The following is a 25,464-nucleotide window of genomic DNA, read 5'->3' on the forward strand; positions in this document are numbered from 1 at the left end:
CTTAATATATTGTCCTCGCATCTTAACATACAGAGTGTTACGCAGCTTGCAAAAAGTCATCATTTAAAAATTGTTCCCTTTTATATTCTCTCGCGTCTACAAGCCTGTTATCATAACAGCTGATATGGTGGGATGGGTTTACGACGGCACCAATTTTTCCGGGTACGTATAGTGTACAACATATAAGCAGACAAGTAAAGTGCACAAGAGTAATGGTGTCATGCTCGAACTACCCGTGTCCCGAAGCTTATGCTACAGTGGCTTAAAGGGGCTAGTGTAGTTACCGCGTAGCCTTCACCATGCATCGGGAACGGCCGCTCCTTGGAAGACGGTGTAGTGGCGCTTCGATTCGCAGCTCCGTTAGGGGGAATACATCGGCCGGCAGATAGAGGCACCTTAACACGCTTCATAACTAATATAAATACCTTAAAAACAATTATTTGTTTCCAGAGAACTGTGAAGGACATGGTTTGTGCTCGTAGGTGAAAAAATGTGAAACTAGCAGACGACAGTGTAGTCGACAGCTCGGAATCGGCCGGAGTTGGCCGGAGCCATAGCAGGAACGACGGTGCTGCAAGCGCCAGCGCAACCCGCGGCCGTCTTCCAACGCTCTGCCGCCTCTCCGGTTTCGTTTTAGCCACTGTACTTATAGCGCGAGTCATTGTTTCAAAATGCGACTTCGGGGAACCGGAACGCGAGGACGGGCTCATCTTTCAAGGGGCAACATGGTGACCGCGCAAGGAACGCCCGATAACGAAGCAGTCGAGCTCGCGTCCCGAAGTTGGTATTCGGAGGGCAAACAAACGCACAGGGAGCGCAAAGAGAAGACAAACTTCACCGCCGTACACGTTGCACTAACAATATGCCTATTCTCTCACTTATGTGTCTTCGGAAAGCCTGGGCATCGCTAAGTCATTTCCTTCTTTTAAATCCATGCTGCTGAAATGTTTTATTTTTCTAGTTTTTATTTGAATTTTTCCCCCAAAAAAATAAATCTTCAAAGGAAGTGTCAGTGCAGGTCAATATGTTAGTGTCGTGCGAGAACCTGGCGTTAATTTTTGGCTAAGAAAACGAAAGCGATGAAAGATGTTTTATACTAACCCAAGACTGCATTTTCTACTACGTCCCCTTCTTTATCTGCCAAATCAAGTCTGTAGGAAAAATATAAAAAAAACACAATAAAGATTATATGAAACAAAACACAATAAACAATTAGTACTATCATCGTCGTCAACATCATCATTATATCTTTCTCTCTGTCCACATGAGCAGTTGGTTTTAGTGTGGAACATCGTAATAAGATATTTAACATGCTGAAACAAATAAAGTAGAGATATATACATTCTATTATAGCCTCCAAGAGATAAGTTAAGCATGTTCACGCTGCCTGATTCGCGAATGGTTCTTATCGGCTAATTCCGACGTCGCATTCTCTACGGAGCGATACTAATCTGCCGAATACTCGCCGCACCGGGCATTTTTATAAGTTTACAGTCTCAAATATTGGGGGTGTAGTGCTTACACCCATTGTCTTATATGTATAACACCCAAATATTATATTCAGAATTTCATACCACTGACCTTGAACTGAGGAAACAAACTTTTATGAGCGTCTTGAAGGTTGTGTGATATAACTTCCTAAATAGCTAATGTACGTTTCAATGACTACAGAAAAAAACACAGTTAGGTTGTGAGTAAAACCGACAAAACCTTGAGTTTTTTTTTTCAATAGTCTTTAATGCGTACATTAGCGATTTTAATAAGTTGTATCACAGGACAATCAAGCCGCACGTGTAAGTTTCTATCGTCGTTTCGACGTCAGTGGTCTGAGCTCCGAACTGTAGTTTTTGGGGAGTTATATGTGGAGAAGGGGTATAAGTACTACACCCCGTAATTCTGGGGAGTATGCAGTGAGAAATAAAGTCGTTTTATGGTCTTTTGGCACCGGGACCACGTTGCTAGCCGTGGGGGCTACTACAAAAGAGGCGACAAGGTCTACTTGGTAATTACCCCAAACGCTCTAGCTAGTATTTTTATATTCATTTCTGGGAGCATAATGCAAAGGAGAATTAACGCTCGAGCCCATATAGTGTAAGCATGCCGAAGGGTCTTTATTAAAAAAATGTTTAATGGGTGCTATGGTGGAAGTAATGTCACCCATTTAGATAACTTGAAACTGATCGCACAAACAGTGACAATGACGTCAACCCCTCCGCCATCCGCCAACTTTCCAAGCGAATCCGGCGGCGACACCGTCGTTATTCGCACGAAAAGTCTAGGTTTCGAGAAGTGTGCAATGGCGGCGTCCAACTACTGACGTTTGCTCATTCCGTAGACCGTCAATTAAAAAAGCGAGCTGCGGCAGAACTGGCGTCTGCCATTTCTACTTCCGCTACTCCGGTACCATCAAAATTGGCTAGGACACAGCACATGGAAGTAGGAGGCATCTTTTACCCTACTTTGAACGTACTTTGACAACTGAATGTTGGCGATAAAAAGCTTACATTTGTAACGCGCCACCAAAGCAGAAAAGCTCGAGTGATTTTGACATTGCCGTGCCATGTTCGCGCGTGCCGTACAAGGAAGGTGACAGTTGTGGAAAACTGTAGGCAGAAATCAGAGGATGGTGAGTCGTGTGACAAATGTTCTCACCCTGTCACGAGGATCATCATATCCGCAGTAGTGTCGAGCACCCCGTACTGCACTGCCTTCGCTAGCCTGGAGACTGTGATATCCGACTGCATGTATAACTTATTGGGTCCGCTCGGCTTTTTCACGTCATACTCGTACATTGTCTGTGAAACTGGATCGCCCTAGCGTATAGAAAAGAAGTCGCATAATTGAGGCGAAATTTAATTTTCAATAAAAAGTATACAGATAATAAAAATATCGGTTTTTATTGTGAAACTTACATTTTTCCCCAGGAACACTTGAGTCAGAACAAACTGGATGTACGGGTCATGTGTGTCATCATACCTCAGGTTTATCTTTAAAAAAAATGAAAGACGTTTACAATTCCCTGTAATGCCGAATTAGAACTCAGTTCTTGTGGAGGAGGAGGGCGGATATGGAGAGGAGGGTATACCCATCCTCCTCCTCCGTACCACCTCCTGATCCGCTCCTTCTCCTCCCCCTCTCTTTCCCCCTCCTCCGTCATTCTCCCCCTCCTTCTCTCATTCTCCTCCCTTCGTCACTCGCGAAGAGGAAGGAAGGACTCGTGACGGCACTCGTGACCCTAGTGACCTTCACTGTAAAGGTCGTGACCTTCGCGATGTCACTTGTGACCCTCGTGACGTCACACGTGAAGTTACGTGTGACGTCATTATGGGTAAAATTTCATAATGCTACGCGCGGTTACGCCGATGGCGACGACGACGGCCCTGATGAAATGCTTATTTGGTTTGGAATGCTTTATGGTAATTGTAACAGCTGAGTAACTACATTGTAGAAAGTGATGCCTTCTGTCATATTATGCCTATGATATTGCACATTCACGAACAATAATCCTGAGTGAGAAATTATGTACTTCGTAATAATAATTACAGTTCAAAAGCAACGTCTTTTTCATTCTTTCGTCGATTCAAGTGAACAAGAAAGCCTACAATACTAGGGTATTTACTCTAGAAATGAACGCACCCTTCGTGAGCGAATTCCGTGCGTCTACCTTTCTGAAGAGCGTACATCCAGCGAACCATCGCGTTCTACGAAAGAAACGTATCCAGCTCGCTGCTCGCACTCTCGCGGCGGAAACGGGAAAAGCTCTTGTAGTGGTCCACCGGTTTTCCTGCTCAGCGGGCAAGGTGAAAGTGTTCGCAGTCAGGGCTCACCAACAGTCACTTACGAATGCGAACAACACTATTCACTGTCCGAGTGTAGTGCTGCAGTAGGTATGAAATTGAGCGTTAAGCCGGTGTCATACAGCCTACAAAAGGCAATCAGCAAACGCGAATCACCGCGATATCCGTGGCTTGAATGCCTTGTGCCAAGTTTTCTCCTTCCCCTCATTTCCATGCAGCATTCGGAGCACTTATATCGCGATGACTCGCGTTCGAATCTGTATGCACACTCTTTTGTATGATGTATAAGCAGCTTGACCCGGGTTTATAACTGAAAAGGTTGAAACTGCCAAAATGACGGCCTTAAATATTAAAAAAAATGTGGCGTAAAACGTTTGTAATAAAAAAAAAAAATCCGTTTTTTTTTTTTTTTTTTTATTTTACGCGCTTTTTGCCCAGAAGGACTGGAGGCGAAATCGGAAGTTTCACCGGCTGCAGTAAAGGAAGTGCCATTTTACCCTTTTTGCAGGCTCTAAAGCAGTCAATATATTGGTTTATGGCAGTCACTGAACGCCTTTTTTAGCAGATGCCATGAACTGTTATAACATCTCTCGTAAAATAAAAAGGGATTACATCGCTAAATGAGTTCAACTATGGTAACATCGAAGGTCCCTCTTTGATAGTGGAACATTCTACTTATTTTATTTGGTAACAGCAGTATATAAAGCAGAAAAGAAACGCAAAGCCTTATTTTTGGAATAGAGATCGAAAAGGGAACTATGGCGCAACACATTGGTTCAGACAAGGCTTTCTCCCTCCCTCTTTTACACGCGGAAGTTAATTTATGTTGTAAAATCTCAGTAAAATGGCAACAAAAGCAAGCACATCCGCTAACACGCCGGTGACCGGCGCCTGGCGTTCCCGTTCAAACGCATTCGAAGAGTGAGTAGAGGGGCGAAGGCTTTTTTTCTGCCCTCTAGTCAATATGAAACAGGAACAGCGCGAAAATAAACGAGGGACGAGTAGAAGGGTAACGACAGACACAGCGTTACCAATCTACTCGTCCCTCGTTTATTTTCGCGCTGTTCCTGTTTCATAATGTCAAACCAACCCACCCAACTTTATGCGTTGTTGCACCTCAAGTTCTTTTCAACAAAGCGCAATCTTCCGGTGTATCCCTCTCTTCCTCGGGTTGAACCCTAACTGACAGCTTAAACAATGCAGGGCGCGGCTCCTTATATTTCGATTTCCTGCTTTCTGATTGGTTCTTCAGTATTGTGATTGGCCGTTGCCGCAATCTCAGTGGCCGCGGATCGAAAAAATGAGACCCTAAACAAGCCACACCTTATGTGCCCTTAAGCTGTCAGCAATGTTACTAGATTACCTCAGTTGTGGAACTCCCGAGGAACGTACCCCTTTTACTCCCTTCAGTCCGCCTCCTGTAATTTGAAGCGCCATCTAGATTTCCCTTCAAAACTGCGTGTCCCATAGAGCACGGTGGGATGCCAGCTAGACGCTGTGCTTCAAGATGTGCGCGATCCATACAATACATTGCAGTTACCGCAGCAGTCGTCCGGCGCGTTGAATGACGGGGGGCGAGCCGTGAAAAGGGGGGGGGGGGGGGGGGGGGGGGGGGCGTTGTGGTTGTGAAAGAAGCGTCTACGGGCAAATCCGTAAAGAAGCTCATCTAATAATGTTGGCTGTCAGTGACTCTACAGCGGTAATCGAATCAATTGATTCGTCTCGTTCCTTAAAGGCCCCAAGAGATTCACGCCGTAATTTGGTAGATTAGGGAACACTTCAACCCCAATGTGCCTTTAAACTCATAAACATTTGTACTGTGTATTTCTTGACTAGTCTACAAAAAAAAAAACGTTTTTCTTCCTGGACGCCTTTATTATCTTACGAACCTTTAATTTTAGTTCAGCCGCGTCAGCGAAGAAGGAGGGTTATGCAGAAAAGTATACCTTACCAAAGTCAGTATCATAGCCAGGTACGGTACGATGTGGCTATCGTTCTTGAACTCCTTGTATAAAAACTTATCAATCAGGATGGCAACTTCGACGGTAAAATTTACAGGAACTCTGGTGTACTCTAGCAAGGTCACAGAAAAAAATCACGCGTCAGTTGTTCATTCGGGTTGAATTTGCGGGCAACAATGGCGTAACGTGGCCGCTTACCAAAATAAAAGCGGTTTCGTAGTCAGACGTACCTTTTCCGCTGAAAAATTACTACTGGCGGCTTTTGTTAAAAATGCGTTTATTTAGGTTATTAGATTCACTGGCGGCTCCAGTAATTCAGGGCATGGCTTATCGTGTTTACTCGCCTCGCGTCGTCATTTGTCCTTTGGCTTTCTTAATGGCAAAGACCAGAATCGCATTGGCACTGGAGCGAAATAAGATTCTGGGGACTCTCCATTCACTGCGTTATTTGTGAGTTATCACTGGCCGCAAGCGATTTTGGGCAGTTTCCGTTTTCGCGGGTGCTTTATGTGCCTCGTCAAATTCCATCTCGGCCAAACCATTCGATAACGTAATCTATAGTATCTCTTGAGATTAATAATGATATAATTCGGAGGCTTTCTGTTGCAGGTGACTTACGACGTAACGAATTCAAATACTACGAAGGTTTCGCAGAGTGCAGATCCTCTTTCGAAGCCCACCGTGAGCGGCAGCGAAAGGAGCCTGCCGTGTTCCCCTGGTCACTGTCACGGTAAGAACTGTAAGGCCTCTCTCTCAAACTCCCGGACTCCAGCGCGCGCTTGTTTCGTTCAGTCATGCCACGGCTGAGCGTACACACTACAAGCTCACAAAACGCCAAAGCAATAAAAAAAAGAAACTGAAAGCACACCTAAGCATTATAAAAAAAAACTTGGAGAGTGGAAAGCGACAGCTAAACATATAAACTCCCGCTCGCACCCAAGGCTTACAAGCGTCTTTACGCGGCTTAATCAGTGGCGTGTCTGGCATGGGCAGACTTACCAGCAGGCAGAGTAGGCAGCTGCTTAGGGCGGCAGTATTTTGGGGAGTCCAATTGGTGGCGGCCCCCAAATCACTTAGAATTATTTTTTTTTATAAAACTCTAAATTTAGCTACATCGGGAATTCTAGATTCAAATCTAGATAGTTTTGATAATCTTAACTCGAAACTGTCGAAACCAGCCTTGCGTTCCTGTACGGAGGACGACCAACTGAACAACGAGACGGTTGTTGTGCGATTCCAGCCCTTTTTGCACGCTCTACCTGTTTGACCTGGAGTCGTAGAAGTGCTTCTCTCGGGCCTCGCTTCAAGTGCATGAAAACAGACGTTACCGTCAAAAGAGTTCTTCCTGTCGTAGGTGTGTCTTGTTTTATCTGCGTTTCCTCGGCGGATCATCTCTATCATGTACTAGATTTACCAACTGACCCAATTTGCTACGTTACAACTTTAGGTTATGTACTTACTGTTACGGTAAACCACTGTACGTTCTTGCACTTTCAAACTGGGGGGAACTGCAAAGTTCAAAAGAGTGTTAGACAATAACTATATTAACGCAACAAAGCTGTTCACCGTAAGCCTGGTTCCGAAATTACCGAAAGAGACGAGTTGAAAGAAATAAAGATGCTATAAAGGATAACTGAGGCATACTTCAAGGTTCCACGTAGAGCGGTAGTACCGTGATCTTTTTTTTTTCGATAGTCTTAAAAACACGGATAAACAACATACTCTACTCATGCACATATCGCATTCAGCTCTATTCATTTACCGCAGAAGACGCACAAACCGTGGTTATACAGTTTCCAACCGATTGATATTTTAATAAATATTTTCTTTATTTTGTGTACTAATTACAAGCTACCAACCCTCTGTCTGTAGCAGTAACTAGGCGGTGACAACGTACATCAGCTCTTACAAATCGATGTGCGATTTTAGCGTTTAAAATAAATATTTGACGTAAAGGCATTCACCTATGGAATTACCAACATCCTAATAAATGTAGGCCGTGGCCAATAATGCTCGGTTGCTTTGCGATTCGTGTTGCGGCGTTTTTATCAGAAAATTTCAGCAATATTATTTATTGCAATCCAGGAAGGTGACTGGAACCACCTTGCTACCTGTCACGTTATTGTTAAAAACGTCTTAGTTTGTCTCGTCACGTAACCAATGGTTATTATGTATTCGTCTACGTTTTGTTACGTTTTCCTGTACGTGTACGCACTTCTCCTTTGTAATGCTTGCGCCCTGAGGGTAAAATAAATATATAAATATTACGCTCGTGGATCGCCTCGCCTTCCGTCTTCTTGGCCGCCCTCGGCAGCCAAGAAGAATGCGGCATCGGTTGATAAGAATGACGATGGGACCAATCGGGAATTGTGAACATCACAAGTCATGCTCCGCGTTTTGTTTTTTAAGCTGTCGGGGATTACTGTTGACCATAGATGTGTCATTCTCAATAGGTATATGTAACAAAAATGTTCCCATGAAGGCAGCTGCGCTCGTTAAAGCTCACAGTCTGCGTCATTTTATATCAAGTGATCAAAACTTCTACCGATGCCGGGAATAAAGGTCACACAAAATGGTTTATTTCTTTGGCTAATACTCAACACAATTTCAATATCACAACTACTTTTTTTTTGTCTCTGATGCTCACTTATTGGCTGTTACAAGGGTGTCTCAGTGATGATCTTCATTACAGCGTTAAATAATGTAAGGTTTGTACATAATAAGTGAGTCTTAACACAACTCACAATCGCTGGAATCACGTGTGACACTCGGAGATATTCACAAAAGAAAATGCATTAGAAGTATTCTAGTAATTAAGTTTCGTGAGTCCACAAACTACTTATTTCGACGGGGTTACCCTGAACAAGAGAAATGCTACGTGGCTCTTGGAATTGATAGCGAAAATTTCGTTCTTAAGAAGCAGCGTCTTTGTATTTATTACGCTGTTTCACAATTCATATACGCTTAAAAAAAATGTGCAATTTTATATACGTTTCAAAATGATGCCAAGGACTAAATAATTGGAACGGTGCCATTTAATGCTTCTTGTTTTCCCCAGTTAAACCAGCAGTTATGATATATAGAAAATCAGGATAAATATCTTCACGGTAAATCTAAAAAAAAAAATCATTTCTATTTTTTTTTGACCAGTGTCCTAAAATTTAAGAATTCACTCATTTTCTTTGCAATATGCTAGCAACTCGAAATCGAATGCTTTTTATTGCGCTTTGTTAGTTGTAATAGATCCTAACCTAACCAAATAAAATATTTTGCGTGAAGCATTTTACAGAGTAACTTTGGTTCCCAATTCGGTGTATTAATCACCCTAGCCTTCTGATACACTCATGTTGAGTGTCAAGTAGAGGAGCATATAATTTGGAAAAATATTTAAGCAAAAATAGTGTGTGCACTTGCGAAATACGAGCACTTGATTATTCAAGCAAACAAAAAACGTGGATTTGTTCCTGTCTAACACTCTACACACAATATTTTGAAATTCTAATATAAATTTACTGACCGAGCACCATATCTCAAAGTTTAGAAACGCAGTATTCGATGTCATTTTGTGTCCAGCTTTATTGTGAAATGTTTCTTGTGCCAGCCACTACTTTTGAAATAAATAACATCGATGCTTTCAAATCTGACGCGGAACCCTTCCCAACAATTTAGCAGATAATTGATCAAAAGTTACCATGAAATGTAAACAAAAATCGTGCGTTCTCACCAATATAATCGCTCCTAAAATCACCATGCTGCTCGATTTCGAATATTTCGTGGGCCATCTGCCCATCTTCGGAACGAGCTTTGAGTGGCGAAGGGGCGATCCTCAGCTTGGGGCTCAGTGCTCCTCTCTACATAAAAAATTAAGTTCCAGTGAAAACTTTAAAAAAATGTTGTCGTGCCTTTCTTTTTGGAAGTTGCGATATTTTAGTATATGTCATCCTTGTGCACTCGTGTAGAATGATATAGATTTATTTGTAATTTCTAATAATCAATTGCTTAATTAGTAAATCTCAGTCATGATAATTAAATAGCAGCAGCAACCACTTTACAAACCCTCAGCTGGTAGCCCCAACATCAGAGCAAATCACGGCATCAAATTTTTGGGAATAGCATGCGAAGTGTCACGGTATCCGATTTTTGACAGCAGGACCTGCAGTTACTAAAGACAACTTAGCAATTTTCTGGACGCATAGAAACCTTATTCAAACCTCGTAGACCACTCACAACCCTCAAGAAAAAAGGCCGATTTTCATCAAACATCTTTAAATTCATTATAAACCGCACTTTTTTCTTTCTTTGTCCGTCGTACACCATCGTGTCAACGAAACATTTCCGCACAATGTTACGTCGATTCAATCACCGTTACCACAAAGTCCGAACCAGACAAAGAACGCATCGCGAAAACAATGTTATGGACCTCGGTTGTCTTAACCGCGAGTTATTAATTATTTTTCGGCTGCGCCGTTTAAGATGACAGTTGATTCTTTCAGGGTACGTTCCTGGCTCGGTTCTGGCATATCGCTAGCGATAACGCTCTTAAGGTAACGACATCTTAAGTCATTGAAACATTTGCTATGGCGGGGATTTGGGCAACACCACCTTGAATAATCTAAACCTGCAGGGATATTCTCTCCTACTTTACGTGATGCAATTTCAGAGTCGGACGCAGAGCGTCTTTCGACGTAATGTATGGTCACGAAAGGCAACCGAAAGATGACGCAGCACTTCGGCCCTAAACTCGTGAATCACAAAGTTTGAGCCGAAAGGTCGCGGATCTCACCGACTGGACGTCGACGAAGAACGCGCGAAATCATCGTCGTGATAGGCAAATCGGTGCGCTCCGTCAACTTTGGCCCCAACTTTGTGTTTGACAAGTTTAGCAACCCTGACGTGCGGTTTGTGGCAGCTCTTTATCTAACTTTGGTGGCGTCCAAGTGCTTGTGCACACGGCTTTTGATTATTCATGGCGAGGCTGCTCCGCCACAGCCTCAGAGAGACATCGCAGACTCAAAAGACGATAAGACGTAATCTAGCCAGACTTGCGCCTATCTTAAATACTCGACTCAAGATACTGCATTTTAAATACTTTTGGTAGTGTATCGGCACCTTGCAAAAATATTTGAAGTACAGTATTTACTACTCTATCTTAATTACATTTCTCACTATCTTGTACCCAGTATCTCAAATACATTTTACTACGGAGCCTTCATGTGCGCTTTGCTAGGGTGATGCCACCCTTTGTAATATCACTCGCTGACAAACCAGCAGCCATTTTGGTTTTCGGCGATAATCCGTGGGGCTTATAGCCCTCCCGGAAACAAGCACCTTATCTCACAAGTTCGGAGCAGCATTGTGGAACCCACGGAGGGAGGATTAGCATTTTCCCCCTCGGATGGGAGTACCGATGGACACAAAGGCCACTTTCCGGCACACGGGGAAACAATGAGAGGAACAAAATGGTGGTGGAAGAGGGTGTGGGAAAGGGAAACAAGCAGTTGGCATCAGTCTATGCGAAGCGCACCATGAAGGCACCCTACATTTTACAACCTTCGAAAATATTTGTCGCCAGAACAATCTACCAACAAAAGACCAAAGGGATGGCCCCACACACGCCCCTTTTTGTGTGCAACTGTCCGCTCTTCTTTTTTTTTTCATGTTGTCTTTGGGAATGACACAAGTTTGGAGCTAGCAAAATGCTGGTGACGTCATCGTGGCTTTACACCTCTTGACTGAAGCTAGAGTGGTTCTATCTGCTACGCGATCGCAGTTCCGACTTGCGAATTATATCTTGCTGCTGCGAGTAGTAGCCGCCACAAATCCGTTCTAGGACTGCAAGAGGTAGCGATTCATGGCAGACATGACAAATACGGCCAAAGGGGGTGGGGGGGGGGGGGGGGGCGGGGTGTTTATAAGCTTTGGGATTCGTGGTGCTGTAAGTGGAGGGCGCGGCCCCCTGCTCGGCCGCTTTTGTAGTGAGAATAGAACAAACAAAGGAAGCGAGCGAGCAGTCGGATCTGAGGGGCACGTCCCTCAGATCCGACCGCTCTGTTCTGGGGCACGCCCCAAGAACAGAGCCCTGGGGGCGTGCCCCAGGGCTCTGTTCTATTACCCCTTCTCTTCCTTATATATATAAACGATCTCCCTGTTAGCATTTCTTCATCGATTCGACTCTTCGTAGACGATTGTGTATTGTATTAAAAGATAGTACATATAGACGACACCTCGACAGTTCAAACCGATCTGAGCTCTATTGCTTCGTGGTGCGACAAGTGGCAAATGCGAATTAACATAGGTAAAACCAAATATATGACCGTGACAACAAAGAAAACATCAATTAATTGCAGCTACTCTATCAACGGTGTCCCTCTGGAAAAGGTAAATAAATATAAGTATCTGGGTGTTTTTATTTCCGATAGTCTTAATTGGTATGACCATATTAACTACTTAGTTGGGAAAGCAAATCGTTCTTTAGGATTCATCAGGCGGAAGTTGTTTTTAGCTCCTCCCGAAACTCGTTTGCTAGCTTTTAAGTCCGTTGTCAGATCGCAGCTCGAATACGCCAGCATCATATGGTCTCCCCACCAGGACTACCTGATTGACCAAATTGAAAGAATTCAAAACAAAGCCGCGCGCTTCATATTTAGTGACTATTCTTCTTACACGAGCGTTTCGGCACTGAAACAAAGGGCTAATTTACCTTTATTAAAAGTCAGGCGCCAAGTCTCCCGTCTTACCTTCATTCACAATATTTATTACTATAATGTTAGCCTTAAGGAACTCTTATTACCTCCCCCTCATTGCATCTTTCCCAGACATGATCACCCTCACAAAATTCGTTTATCAAATTGTCGCACTAACCAGTTTCGCAACTCGCCATTACAGCTTGCCATTGCAGAATGGAACTCTTTGCCCCACCACGTTGTAGATATCATAGATAAGAATGAATTCAAATCATCATGTGAACGTTTGTTTCACTTTTCCATGGAATGAATCGCGGGATGGTGTCTTTCTTGTTTTCCATGTGCAAAGATGGTCTTTTCTCTCTCTTTTTGTAGCCTGGTTGGCACGTTGTTTCCTGTTTGTGTAAGAGTGTATTCCTTTCGAGTGGGTGTATTGCATTGTTTCTTCTTTATTAAGCAAATATGTACGATATGTATCGTTTCAATATTTTTGTCGAAACCCTTGTATCATACAATGCCCGAAAGGGCGCTTTGAGGTAAATTAAATAAAAAAAAATAAAAGGGATTTCCATGGCGTTTCATTTTCGGTGAATTGTAAGAATGAGCGGAGTAAGACCGATCGCAAAACATGACACGATTATTTTTATTTTCTCTCGATGACTTTGGCCCTTTACTCATATCGACCCCTTTCCTCGTCATTTATATTCAATTACAAACAAAACATATTGCTTAAAAACAAGCATTTATTAGCACTTTATTCGATAAAAAAATAATACCCTATTTAGAATGCGACGTTAATAAAAACAATTGCAAAGAATTGCTTTACAAACTTTAGTTTACCGAAAGTCTTCGAGTCTGAAAAAATTCTAGTGGCGTTGGATTAGCTCTCGTAACACTGTAATCTGCAGCGGGTTGCTAACGTTGTACAAAAGCTTGAAATTGTCGTTCTCCTACGGTACAAATAGCGAAGGTCGCAGTGGATTGCGGAGAGCGTAGCGTGAGTGACTGGACGTTTTAGTAAAACATTTCAATATCTCTGATCTTACAAAAATTGCTAATTGTTCAAGTCGAAGAAAGGTGTCAAGGCAACGAATGTTGTCTGGTAGGTATAAAAAAACATAACTAGAATTTTTAACCGATTTATCAGACAGACATTTATGTGCACCTTATTTTTATCCACAAATTTATGTTTACATTCCAATATCACGACATTCATTCTGAGAATTCTACCCAAGAGTTATTTCTAGGATTCTGTGTTTTCCACAACTACCGATAAACTCCGAAAATTAAACCCAGAATCGGTTTTATCGAAATCCCAGAAAGCAGAAAAACCCTGTATTTGAGCTGTATGTTAGTAAGAACAATTAATGACTCATGGAAAGATATTCGAATCTCCGAGTGCTCGTTCTTATAAAAACCGGATCCCTTATCTTTTTTTTTTCTTTTTTTTTATCTATATCGGTTTGTATTTCTAGAATTCATTACGCGCACTTTTTTATGTTGGAGACTATTTTACGGTGTACGTTCTTTTTTTCAAAAAAAAAAATCCACGACGATCGTCGACGTTTAGTCGCACACCCAAATCCGACATAAAAATTCAGTGATATTGTAGTAAAAATGAAGTCCGAAACGACAACCCCGAATTCAAAACAAATTAAACCCCGAAAACACACGACTTTATAGTTTTACGTAAATATCTGCCAAATTCATATTAAATTACGATTTAATGGGGGAAACGGTCCCAAGCTAAGACATAAAGACATACCACTTCTAACGTTCCGTCCTGTTCTTCGACCGATACTGCAGCCGCCTGGCTTCGGTCTCGGTACACGTTTTTTTCCAGGTTCTTCCCGTTCATCTGCAAAATACATTAGTTAGAGACAAACCTGTCAGATTATCAATCAATTAAACATTTTCATATATTCATGAAACATCAACATCACTGCTAATGACGCATCCATACGTATCCATAGTGTGTTTAGCTATAGACAGACACGATTTCCTTTTCTTCAAAAAAATGAACCAAATCGAATATCATAGTGTGTGTGTGTGGGGGGGGGGGGGGGGGGGCAGCCCCATTTTGAGTGATGTGTCTGGAGGACCAGCTTGTCTCCCCTTGGTTTCTCTCTTCAGAGACCCCAGCCGGTCCGTCCGTAATTGTCAAGCTTTCAAGAATTTAGAATCTCCGAAGGTCGCAGCGAGTGATCGACACAAAAAGACGGTTCGCCGCAGAGCTTGCTGCTGAGTGTAGCAACGAGGGGGAGGGACAAGTTTTCTTGACTTCCGCGTGTCCCCCAGTGGCGTGTTACTGTAGTTCCCGTAACCGCCACACGTAGTTGCAGATCAACAAATAACTCAACGAGGTAGAGGGGATTAGAGCGATAAACCGGGGTTCCGGTCTGCACTCGAAAGTGACCCCCATAAGGCGGCTGCCATTGTACGCAAAGTTGACCGCTCGTTACATGACCGAACCAAATGCGTGACGTCACAGGAAAGATGGCAGCGCCCATGCAGCGGCTGGCCCCAGCTGGGACGGAGTTTGTTGGATGCTTTGTTGGTTGTCGTTCGTCTCGGCGAGTTGATTTCAGACGCAGAAGCCGTCATATGAGGCCGGTCGACAGCGACTTTAGAGTTCAGCGTGGTGTCTGACGTAGGTACAAGGTGAAAATACGGAGGAATGGTGTGCATTTCGCTGGTGACCGACGGCGCTATTGCCACTGAAGAGACAACCTGCCCTACGTTGCTCGCACCTCGGATTGATTCGGATACCGCGAGGATAAAATTTAAGGCGACGTTTCTGTGCTCTCGTTGACCGTCAGAACCTTCGAGATCTGCAGTAAAGCGTGTGCAATATATTTGGATACACAGTTTAGCGACGGAAATTGCGTGAGTCGTGCTTGGCAGTGTGCAATCGTGGTGTCGCTTCGTTCAAATGCCCGAAGGCTCACCTTGGTTGTGCGGTGCACCGGAGAGCTGCCTTGCCGCTTGTAGTTTCCGTGCCGTGCTAAATGATACTGTGCTGCCTCCCAAATTGTTCCGGCGTAGACGTGAACTTTCATGGAGCACAGGTGTGCGGCGCGCCGAAGAGCTGCCTTCAAGCTGGTAGTTCCTGTGCCGTGCTTTAGGTGATACTGTGCTGCCTACTAAATTGTTCTGGCGTAGACGTGCACCTTCACGGAGCACAGGTGTCGCAGTTGGTATTGATTCCGCTGGTCTGTCGCACGTTTCGTCGACACCAAAGTTTCATCAACACTCGTTACGCGAATTGCAAGCTGTATGGACATTTCATCGCGCGTGTTACCTGCTCAGTCCACCCATTCACGCCGCTTTGCGACGGCAGTCTGCAGCGGCTCATTACCAGAAAAGTGGTCTCACATCGATTTCAGTTCAGCTCGTCCACGGCAGTCGCCAGACCCCGAAGGAGAGGATTTATTCGGACAGAATGCCGCTAAAGCAGTGCAGTTTCTTTAGTGGCCAGGATAGACTCTCTTTTGTCTGTTTTATTATATTGTCTCGGATGCTTGCTCCAGTCCTATTTTCTATCAATATTTACTATTCTGGAAAGTTCCAGGCCATGCTCAGCTATCATTGTATGTTCTGGTGGAGGTGCTGCGCACATTACCCATAGCCCTTCACTCTGTGTGGACCCTAGCGGCTCCTCAGCCGAGTTGCCCGATAACAAGACACGGGTGGCACATTATCCCGACTCTTAAACCCACGGCGAGCCATGAACCAAGTCCTGTCCCGAGCCCGGCAGCAAAATTGCAAGACGAGCGAGTACCACAAGGGCGAAACTCGGAAATACACCACGAAGAACTTGAAATCCAAGTCAGTCGCTGCTATCAGCTAGAACCACCGGAATTAGGTCTTTTGCCAGAAAAACCGAAGCTGACCAAGCCAACAATGACAACCCTGTAACAGCAAACCACGTCCGCTCCCACCATCGTTTGCATGCCCGTCGCACCTCGCACTCCGATGCCCTTTCACGCAAGGTGCACAAGACGTCGAGGGCTGGATTGAACAATATGACCCTGTCGCCCGCCACTGTGGGTAGATGGACAACCAGCTCCTGCAGAACCTATACTTCTCGTGGAAGAAACTGCGAGGCACTAGTTTGAGAACCACGAATCCTCCTTAACGTCGTGGGAAGTTTGCAAGGTCAAGCTGAAGTGCATGTTCATCAGCCAACATTGACAAGAGAGAGCTGAATTCCTGATTCTGTCCAGGACACTGCCCCAACAAGAGCGTCACCACCTTCGTGGAGGATGTTTTCCTTCTGATCGAGCACCCACGCCAACCCTGATGCTACAGAAGACAAGAAGCTAAGAATCTTATGTTCCTCATGTGAGGGACAACACCTTGAGCAGCCTTGCCCACAACCCCACGACAAAAGTCGAAGGGTTCATATCAATGAAGCTTCCAACATTGAATGTACACTGCAGGCCCGAGCATGTCACTATTAAAAATAGTGACATGTTGCAGCTGGACGACACTCGAGTCGTCCAGCTGCAACTTCGACGCCAGCCCCCCAGGCATCCGTGACATCATTCACAACGGTGACCGGGAGGAGATAAGGAAGCTAGTTCCTGCCATCAGTTGCCCGGCTTTAATTTTGATTGCCGAGATTTTAAGAGGTTCGACAGGCATTTCAACTGGAGACTTCTTCGAGTGAAACGGCATCTGACGAAACGAGGGCGACTTATGCGACAAAGTCACAACGGCCACCACCGGCTACCTGTTACTATTCAATGCCAATTCAACGAAACACCCCAATGCCGAAGCATTCTCGACATCGGGAAAAACCAGTGTAGGTCCGAGCTGAACAAAGTACACCGAGGAAAACGGGAGGTACTGCCAATGGCCGACCGAAAACCACTCTGCTACCACAGCATGAGGCCGACCATGTCTACTGGAGGTGCCCGTACAAATGAATTGGCCTGCAAGGGTTCGTGCCGAACGACCCTCGACCACGTCTCGACGAGAGTCCGGAGAAGATTGAGGATTATCTTGGGCGGTCTTTGTCCCTGGTGCCGACATTACCCCGAAGCTCGTGATCTACTTCATCTGGACGGGAAGTAAGCACGACAAAACAGGTGAGCGGCAATGCAAGGAGAGTTGATTTGGTGTCGGTTGTCGTCCAAGGGCAATACCTAATAATTTGCTGACACTAATTATCTGTGTCCACGCCACGAAGCACACAATTTCCAACTTTGAGGGAGAATGCCGCTCTGTGACCTTAAGAAATAAAATGGTTGGTTGCTCTCAAAAGTGAGCTGCAAGCATCACGAGACTTCACTTTGCCACACAAGACTTGCACAAGTTGCAGTGGTCGTGGGATGCACAATAAATCTCCATTACGAAATGGAAGTGAAATGGCTTGGATAGCAAACAAACATTGTTGCCAGCTATCAAGTCAACGGTACAGCAAAAGGCACAGCCACATAACCAATACATGCCCGAGCTTGCTCCATTGATGCAGAAAACTACCAGGAAACTTTTGCGGATTAGAAGCCAGCCCTGCAACTTCGGTGCATCAGATGTCAGTGGGCACACATGACGTATGATCACAAGACGGCATCAGTCGGTCAAAGTTGCTACTCGACCAAACTGAACACCGACGTGCCAGGAGCGTCATCCCACAACAAGGTCCACAGGTATAACGACTGAACGCCTGACAGGAGACTGTCCCAGAAAGAACTCGTTCTGGAACCAATAACTAAGAATCAATAATTATGTAATCCAGTGGAAATAAACATATTTGATACACTAACGAGATAAACCTATTTCCGCTTGCCTTTACGCCTTGAGAGTTTAAACACCAAGAATTGTATTCACCACAAGCGCAAGTCCTTTTGAGGATACTCGCATCTCTGACCCTTCAGTATTAATAATGGGACATACCAGACTGGCAGACTTGTTGCATTGGGCTGCACTCATTCCCCTTTTCCTAAACACACCTCTGAGCATATATTTTAATCGTATTTGTTGATGCATTGTTATATAGCAGGACACTTCCTATACGTAGACCCTTTGCAGAACCCCATCAAGCAACACAACTGTTACCATTTTTTTCGGCGTAAAGCACGCAAATGGGCCTCAGTTCACGTCGAATGCTAATGCAGCATTCGAGTCCAATAGACGCTGAGCCGAGTTCACAGTGATGGCGGACGTAACATTCTTGTCGAACAAATGATCAAAGTATGAAAGCGTGGGGTAATTAGAGTAGTAACTACTGTAATTTGTTTCGTCACAATTTGGCAAACACCAAAGGCTACAGTCTCGGTGAGCCAATATGCACGTTGGAGAGAGGCACATGACAACATGTCATTCAGAGTGCTCGTCTGCACAGATTTGTCACACACCTTCGCTCTATCTTTCTGATTGGCTCGAGGGGGCTGTGGCGGTTGTCCTTTTCCAGGTTACAATGATACGAAGTATAGGCAACCCACACTTTAAAAAAAAAAGGCTACTGAAGAGACCGAAAGGAATGGTCAACATTTTTCAACAAGACTGCTCTTCAGGCAAGGGATGAACACAAATATGAATCATCTTATTCAGGTAATTAGAACCAGTAAATAATTGAATGACTAATACAATGCACTCCTGATGAAAAAAAGTATTGCTGCAATAAATTCTACGAAAGAGAAAAAGGTGCAGTTAATCTATGCATACACGAAAACACTTGTTCTTATTGCAAGTCGAATAGCTTTGAAGCAGATGCCTGCAACGATTTATTCATCCCCACACTCAATAAAATGTCATCCTCGTAGCTGTAAGTAAGTGCGCACTTCGCACTCCCCAAAAGAGGAAGAAAGGCGATTGAATGTAGAATCGTCGATTAGCACAAAGGGTTAAAGATCGCAGGAGCTTCCTCGCTAAAAGTTGCTATGGTTATTCGGTGACGCAGGCCTGAAACAACTTCTCCTAGGCCTTAACGCAACGTATACCTTTCGCGTCGATTCACAGACATTTCAACGCTCAAACAAAGCTAAGGGAACGCGAAAATTTCGTGCTAAAAGCACTCAAAGTTCTATCGATCCTCGAACACATCCCGGAATCCGAGCACCGGTACGGCGATACGGCTGATGCTGTCTCACAGGTGTTAATATCCAGATGATCCAGAGCGATCTTGCGCAAAAAGGGTATAAAGTCTCATTCCTTCATATTTTCACAATATACCTGCGTCAGCGAGCACGAAAAAGCCCGAAATCGTCGGAAAGCCGCTGCACATAACGGCTGCCGCGCACCGAACAAACTCGCATCCGCCAGCTCTGGGCGCTGCCATCTTACCTGCGACGTCATGGCTCTTGTGAGGTCAAGTGACGAGTGGTCACATTTGCGTAAAACATGGCGGCAACCGGGGGGTGCCACTTCCGAACTTCCGGTTTATCACTCTAAGCCCCTCTACTTCCTTGAAATAACTATTTTTTTTATATAAAGGCATGAAATCCTATTTTGCCGTTGCCCCCAATCCCAAATTTTTTTTCCGACCATCGATCCGCCGTGCATTTCTCGCAAAATTTAGCGACGGAATTGACATCAGCACGCCTATACACGAATCCAGCTTATCAGCTAAATTTAGCGGAAAATTGACGTCACGTGACCTATACATCAGCTCAGTTTCCCCACTACACTTAACTCGAAAATTGACGTCTTGTAGCCCAAGCCTAATTAAGTTTCCCCTCTAAATTTACAGAGAAACTGACATCCCGTGACCTCTATACCAATTCAGTTATCCGCTAGATTTAGAGGGAAGATTCACGTCTTCTGACCTAGACACCAATTCAGTCTCCCATCTAAATTTAGCGGGGGAAATCGACGTCACGTTACCTGACGTCGCGTGACCTATACCATCATCGTTTTCCCACTAAATTTAGCGGAAAAATATGCGCCTCGTGACACGCCAATTCGCTATAACGCATTTCATTCATTATAAGACTTTAAAGACAAAGGTTGCTACCAATTTGTTTTTTTTTTGCGCTTTTACAACGAAATAGTAATTTTCCGGGAAAAATATTTTTTTAAACTTTTGTTTAGACAAACAATAAAATAGAAACAGCAAATTATTTCACCGTTAAAATTGTTGCACTACCCCTTTAAGAAACAAAGGAAGTGGCGAGTTCCATGTCTCGTATCATTGCTTCCAGCCAGGAATATTGTCGAGGACGGAAAGAGTTTCGACAAGCCTACACTGAAAATCAAGCTTTAATCGTCAAACTTGTCCCAGAAATAAACGAACAGTCAAAATGGGTAGATAAAAACGAGTACACAGCGTCGCGGGCGTCGGTGTCGGTGGAAACAAAGAGGCCAGCGCTGGTGAAAGAGTGCGGGAGGGTGGGTCGGCAAGGGCCGCGCTGGGCTCCTCACCTACTATACACTCGGTATCTCCAATTGGGTCTCGATATTTGATTTGCCGCGCATTGCATCAGTCGTTATCGCTAAAATTTTTAAAATTGAAATTGTTCAACAGATCATTTCTAGCGACCCTACCCGATTGCGAAACATTATTAGATGGTAAAAGGGAATTAGGTATCAAAATATTGTGCATCATAAGTGCAGATTTAAAGGCACGTATTAGGTGAAAATCTTTACATATCTTAAAATGCTAAGCTGTGCGATCATTAAAGCTTGGATTAGCTATTGCTTTCAGTGGTCTTAAACTTTTCGGAATTCCTGCCACGGTTAATACAATACGTATGCTGTCGCGTGCATGGCCGAGTTAGCCTCTCGTACGGCTCCCGCGAGAAGGCGCGGCGTTCGAACCCGTCCATCCTAGTTCTTTGTTTTATATACTGTGAGTCTCCTAGAGCATTGGAAAAGAATGCTGTGACGTATCACTTGCTCCTGTTCAGTATTTTCTAGACCCCGTGTTCTGTATAAAACAAGCTGATACTGCGACGCCAAGCCACATTAAGAAAATATTTTTTTAAAGAAAGGTGCGTACTAAATACATCTTAACACCCTATTAATCTAAAATAGAGGAAACATAGCGACAAAACGAGTGAAACAAAATGTCCGACGTACTACAAAAGGTCCTCTTTCCAAGAGCAATATATCAGAGGAATAATCTGCTGCAGATAGTGCTCCAACTGGCAGTGAATCCTTTGTTTCTTTTTTATTATTTCTCTATGTTCTCGACTTACTTCCTTGGCTGCTGTTGTACAAAAACGACGTGCGCTATCTGTGATTTTATTGTTTTCTAATATTTTGGAACTTTTGTGTTTCCTTTTAAGGGCTGCTAATGTGAGCTTTTTGATTTTGATATATTTTTATATTTACTTTATTGGAATTTTTGTTTTTCTTATGTGTTAATGAGTTGCGTTATTTGCAAAACAATTTATTTCCGATGTTTGCATAAATTGTTGTGTTCTAATAATATATACATATATATATATATATATATATATATATATATATATATATATATATATATATAACCCACTCTCCTGCCATATACATGTAAATGCTTCGGCGCTGCTGTTTTTGTAGATATAAACTAAATACATGTGCAAAAATTATTTTGCCACAGGAAAACGTAGTCTTTTTCGTCTAGTCCTGGACTTTCGGATTTTTTCAGCGAGTGTACTCAGTTTTGGAGTAACTTGGCAAAGGGCAAACGCGGTTCTCTCCGTGAGCCAATCAGAGCGCCGCCGAAGCAAGCCACGTGTACGCTCTTCGTCAGAGGAGAGTGCCCGAACAGAGCGTCATCACGTGCCCTGACATTTAGTTTCCTGTGGGTTATAGCGTTCTTACCGTTTGCTGGGTTTTCTTTAAATAGCGTATAGAGATTGGCTCACTTCTGTTTATTCCGCCGATAGTTCTGACAAAAACAGCCCGAGCGTTAGCATGCACTTTCCCCTGCACTGAAAACATAAAATGCGTCGCGCTGGTTGCTGCCCAACACATTTTCGCAACAACCAATATGCCGCTGGACAAAGGGGAAGGGCAAGGATTTTTTTTTTTTATTGCTTCTGGGCGGGTAAGTTTGGTAGGACCTTTAAACAGGAATCATTCACTGCTTGAAAGTCTATCAGTGTATGGCATGCACACTGCAAATTATATTTATATTGTATGTTCCTTAGTGCCATTTACCCAAACAATTGAATTCGAAATCCGTACAACTCTGTCTGGATAGGCGACTATTCTTAAACAGCTACTCTATGAAAAGACTTCATATTTTGTCAGATAGCGCTTCCTAGGTGAATTTGCCTATCGTGTCAACGTGCACATCGAAGCAATTCCACAAACTATTTTGATAACTCTTAACAATGCAGAAAAATAACGCTTACCGTGGAATGAATTTGATTTCCGCCTTCGAATGTGGTGATGGTGAAGTTCTCGGCCAAGACAGAGGTCTTTTCCAAGTGAAGCGTCAGTCCATTTTGAATGTGAAGCAACTTCTCACCATTCGCTCCTCTCGCTTGTAGCAGCCGAGGATAAACAACCCGCTCCGCCGTAGGCCCTGGTGTTTAAACGCATAAGAGACTCAACTTTATGGTTCCGATTCGGACATCCTAGATAGCCGAAAGGCTAAACTATTGATGTCTGACAACCACAATATAAATAGAAACCTAAAATTTGTCAAAATAAACAAGTCGTTTTAGGAATGATATCACGACAAAAAAAAAGAGTATCGTTTATGTCCAAAATTGTATTTACGACAGCCTCACTCGGTACTAAGAACTCAAATTAAATCTTCATAAGCTGTTGCAGTTTCTCTTTTACCTCCCACTGCAACCACGCTGTCTTTTTTACTTAAGCACTTAAGCTCCTCTGCCAGTTTTTTTTTTTTTTTTTTTTGTGTTTGCGTGTGTGTGTGGGGGGGGGGGGGGGGGGGGAGGGTTAACGTATATGGCAAAGTGTTCGCGTGATTCTCCGTTCTCCCTAACCTGAAAGGGTGGTGGGAACTCAAGAACGCATGTCGTTTTTCTCTCACTGCTCTTCGCACAGTCGTTTTCAGCTAGTGTACGCGTCGGTGACGTGGACGTCTATAAAACAAATTCCCTCAAAAATCGAATGCGTACAGCATGCATTCCTTTTAATGTGTGAGCATCTTCTTTAGCTAAGAACGATTAGGCTTTGTTTGTGTAATATTACTTGGCCTTTATTAATACCAAAGAAAGCCGATTTGTTGTATTTGTAATACATTTTGCGCAGCTAATTTTTTCAGACCCCAAAGTGCCTACAAGCTTTAATTCAACTTTTCATACAGTTGACCGCTCAGTGAACACTTCTCAATATCTAGGTTATTAGAATGTTTCTATTGTAAACTCAAGCCAACAAATTCCAAAACCAAAAACTCTTCGAAATGAATATATATATATATATATATATACATTGGCCGGTAGTGATTAGACAGCGTAACGTTAGTCTCTATTTGAGGTGCGGAGGTGCAGCGACAGTGTTTACGCTCTAGATGAGAGAATTATCCGGTGCAGTACTCCACCTAGCTTTAATGTGTATCACGCAGTAATGAAACGCGACCTCACTAAAGTGCAATGCTCATCCAGATTTCAATTAGCAGAGGGAACTTTGGACTCTGCAGCGTGAGGCTCCACGTGCTCGGAGTTTTGTTGCGCTACCACACTGGCCCACTGATCTTTCCTTCCTTCGAATTGAGGCATAGATGAGATGTATCAAACTTGTCTAGTCTTTCACATACAAATTTATAATCGTTGCACATTTTGCTGTGACTCCACTCTCACGTTGTTTTAAAGTACACAACTGACATATAACAATCACTCTAAAACTCCGCCCATAGAATTAAAAATTATTTGAATGCTATAAAACTACTATAGATTTACAAGGAATGGAGGGTTATTAAGTTATAAAAAGCATATTTTGTCATTGTCGTGATGTTCACAGTGAACCATATGTCTTTGGGGTTTTTTGTTTTTTTTTCATTGGGGTACTTTGACGCTGACAATTCACACACGCGGATTATTATCTGCAATTTGAGTGTGAGTGATTGTTGTATGTATTTTATTTGTCTAGCTGCCCGTAATGTTTCTGTCCTCTGTAAGTTGTTATGTATGTGTGTGTTTTTAATAACTTGCTTGAATCTTGACACCCAGGTTTTCCTTATCCATTTTTTGGAGCTTCTAATTAATTGATTTATTATTTGTGTTCACATCAAATCAGCATAGGCGTGAAGCTCGGCAAATATCAGACATTGCTGACGACTGAGATACTCAATGAAGAAAACGGATATTTCCTCCAGACTTAAAAGCGCCTGTAAGCAGACCATGAACAAAACTGGGATTTCACACCAAATTCAATTTCACTTCTTTAGGCAAACGAGTACTCCAAATTGCTACGTCACGCATACAGAGGCCATCATCACTTCCCCGGCGAGTATAAAAACACGAAATTCTTATTTCCTTAGGCCAACAAGTTTAGGTGCGCCCTACCCAAGTACTCCGGTGTTTAGGCCAATATTGCGTCCTTCCCAGATCTTTCGCAAGTAAAACACCAGCCTGTTTGTCTTTTTTAAAGTCTGCATTTCTGAAAATATTTTTGTGCCTAATTTATTATGAAATATCTTTCAACCCAGCAGCTCCTATTCTTTACATATTTAATCAAAAAGACGAAGGGGGGGGGGGGGGGGGGGCGTCTTCGTGACGTGTGATAAACGTTTGCTTGAAGTTCAGTTTTTACCAGTGGGGAAGACGCAAAGCTTTCCCACTGGTAAACAACGTTTGAAATTCGAACAGTTTCATGCCGGTACCGGTTGAGCCATTCCGGTAACCGGTTTGAACCTTCGCTTAGTGGTATAAACGAACTGCTCACCTGTTTGATTAAACCGTTCATAGGTTTTATCAAACTGCTTTCCCGGGTGAGCTTAGTGGTATGCGGACCTATTCACACCACATAGATGTGTGGCGAATCGATATTAAACGGCTGACTTGTTTGGTTAAACTGGTAAGCAGTTTGATCAAACATTTGACTATCTTCGTTATAGCGATGCTTCGCCACATTAGGAAAATCAGCGGGCCCGCCCTTGCGGACTCTCTGTTGGTACTT

At 43.5% G+C, this 25,464-nt stretch overlaps 1 protein-coding gene across 1 annotated transcript in view; it reads right to left on the reverse strand.

Annotated features, from left to right (window-relative positions):
• Nucleotides 1–25,464, reverse strand: part of LOC8029197 (venom metalloproteinase antarease-like TtrivMP_A) — a 60,162-nt gene that overhangs the window by 24,080 nt on the left and 10,618 nt on the right. The window contains exons 2-9 of the mRNA XM_042293227.1: nt 22,731–22,903; nt 14,207–14,299; nt 9,483–9,609; nt 7,219–7,266; nt 5,749–5,870; nt 2,913–2,987; nt 2,653–2,813; nt 1,102–1,151 (exon numbers count right to left, since the gene is read on the reverse strand). Coding sequence (XP_042149161.1) covers nt 1,102–1,151; nt 2,653–2,813; nt 2,913–2,987; nt 5,749–5,870; nt 7,219–7,266; nt 9,483–9,609; nt 14,207–14,299; nt 22,731–22,903 — 849 coding nt within the window. The remainder of the gene's footprint in view (nt 1–1,101; nt 1,152–2,652; nt 2,814–2,912; nt 2,988–5,748; nt 5,871–7,218; nt 7,267–9,482; nt 9,610–14,206; nt 14,300–22,730; nt 22,904–25,464) is intronic.

Source organism: Ixodes scapularis, unplaced genomic scaffold (genome assembly GCF_016920785.2).
Source record: "Ixodes scapularis isolate PalLabHiFi unplaced genomic scaffold, ASM1692078v2 PGA_scaffold4__175_contigs__length_147842914, whole genome shotgun sequence".
Taxonomy (NCBI): Eukaryota; Metazoa; Arthropoda; class Arachnida; order Ixodida; family Ixodidae; genus Ixodes; species Ixodes scapularis.